A 1,440-nucleotide genomic window follows, 5' to 3' on the forward strand; every position below is an offset into this window, starting at 1 on the left:
ATGTTTGAATTCCCTGAGTCAACAAAAACTTGGCAGCCCCTTGAGCAAACATTGGTGTCTTTTGAACCGACTAATATGTTGCTCATTTGGAAGAAGTATTTCTTCCCAGTCGCGGTTATATAGGTATGTTGTCCCTTGAAACGGGATCAGTTTATACCTCCAAACGTTATCTCCCCCCTCCCTGCTCTAAAGAGAGAAGGTCTTCCAAGCCAGATGGAGAATATTTTCTTCTTAACCTTACCTTGCCTTATCATCGACTCCCAAACAGAAAGAGTTCTTGTAGCAGAATCTTGAGGATTTCCAAGTCCCAGTATACCATCAAAGGGCGCTTTCAGAAGTGGATCCTCAGCCTCCTTGGTAGCAAGAGCCTCTGTAAAGTACTGATTGGTTATCGTAATTCCACCAACATTGACAGTCTCACTGCTTAGAACACCTTTGAGAGAACCTGTACCGTATTCGATGGCTACATTCTTTCCTGTTGTACACAAATGTATTTTATATATTAATTATCTTAGATCAATATATGAAGGTCAATTAACGTTTTATCGATGGACCAATCTCAGCGATTGGAGAGAGAAAACGAGCAAATAAAATTAAGAAATAATAAAAATTAATAACAAGCCATGAAATTTTTTGATTTAGCCAGGCATAGATATAATTTAACATAATCCTAACTAAATAAACCAATTAAATACATAACGCCAACTTGAGATCAAATCCAACACTTTCTGTGAAAGGATATCATTCCTAAGTATTGAAAGAATTAACAAATTGGTTTTGCAAATTATTCATACAACACAAGTAATCATGAGATGCGAAGCTGAAAACGGTGGAAAAAAAAAAACTACACCATAAACTCTACACTATGGTTATATTTATAAATAAACTAATGAAGCAGATTTGAAAATTACCATTTGGTTTATAAGAACTTGATTTGCTCGAATTATAATTGTTGTGACGGATTGCTTTCCAGTCCCCAGATGGTACCCAAAGATTGATACTTCCAGTATCAAACACCACTTTGAAACGCTGACCTGGAGTACCAACTTTTATCTCTCCAAAGTAGATATTCGACCCCATCGTCAAAGCGACTCTGACCAGGCCCGGCCCTTCACCCATTCGAATGAAACATTCGTATTGGGCCTCAAAATTTCGAAGCCCATTTTGCAAGAATTTTTTATAAAAAAAAAAACTAATAAGACTTCAAACCTCCCAAAACTAATAAAAAGGCCTCATAATTTTTAAAAATGTCCAATAATAGGCTCCAAAAAAGTCCAAGAATTAGTTAAAAAGCCATATAATTTGAAAATATTCCATAACTAATAAAATACAGTAGGTTTTAAAATTAGAAAAAATCCTCAAAATTAGCAAAAAAAAGTCCATAATTAGCAAAAAAAATCTCAAAATCAAATGAGTTAATAAATAAAAATTTGTGAAAGC

General features: G+C 34.6%; 2 protein-coding genes across 2 annotated transcripts in view; both read right to left on the reverse strand.

Moving 5' to 3' along the window:
- LOC104733400 (cyprosin-like) overlaps positions 1–86 on the reverse strand; it is a 556-nt gene extending 470 nt beyond the window's left edge. Inside the window, exon 1 of the mRNA XM_010452977.1 lies at positions 68–86. Coding sequence (XP_010451279.1) covers positions 68–86 — 19 coding nt within the window. The remainder of the gene's footprint in view (positions 1–67) is intronic.
- LOC104733402 (cyprosin-like) lies at positions 46–1,080 on the reverse strand. The gene is made up of 2 exons (XM_010452978.1): positions 912–1,080; positions 46–475 (listed from the first exon to the last, which is right to left on the reverse strand). Exons 1-2 carry the CDS (start codon positions 1,078–1,080, stop codon positions 147–149), a joined length of 498 nt encoding a protein of 165 aa, XP_010451280.1. The 3' UTR covers positions 46–146.

The sequence above is a fragment of the Camelina sativa genome, chromosome 12, assembly GCF_000633955.1.
Source record: "Camelina sativa cultivar DH55 chromosome 12, Cs, whole genome shotgun sequence".
Classification (NCBI taxonomy): Eukaryota; Viridiplantae; Streptophyta; class Magnoliopsida; order Brassicales; family Brassicaceae; genus Camelina; species Camelina sativa.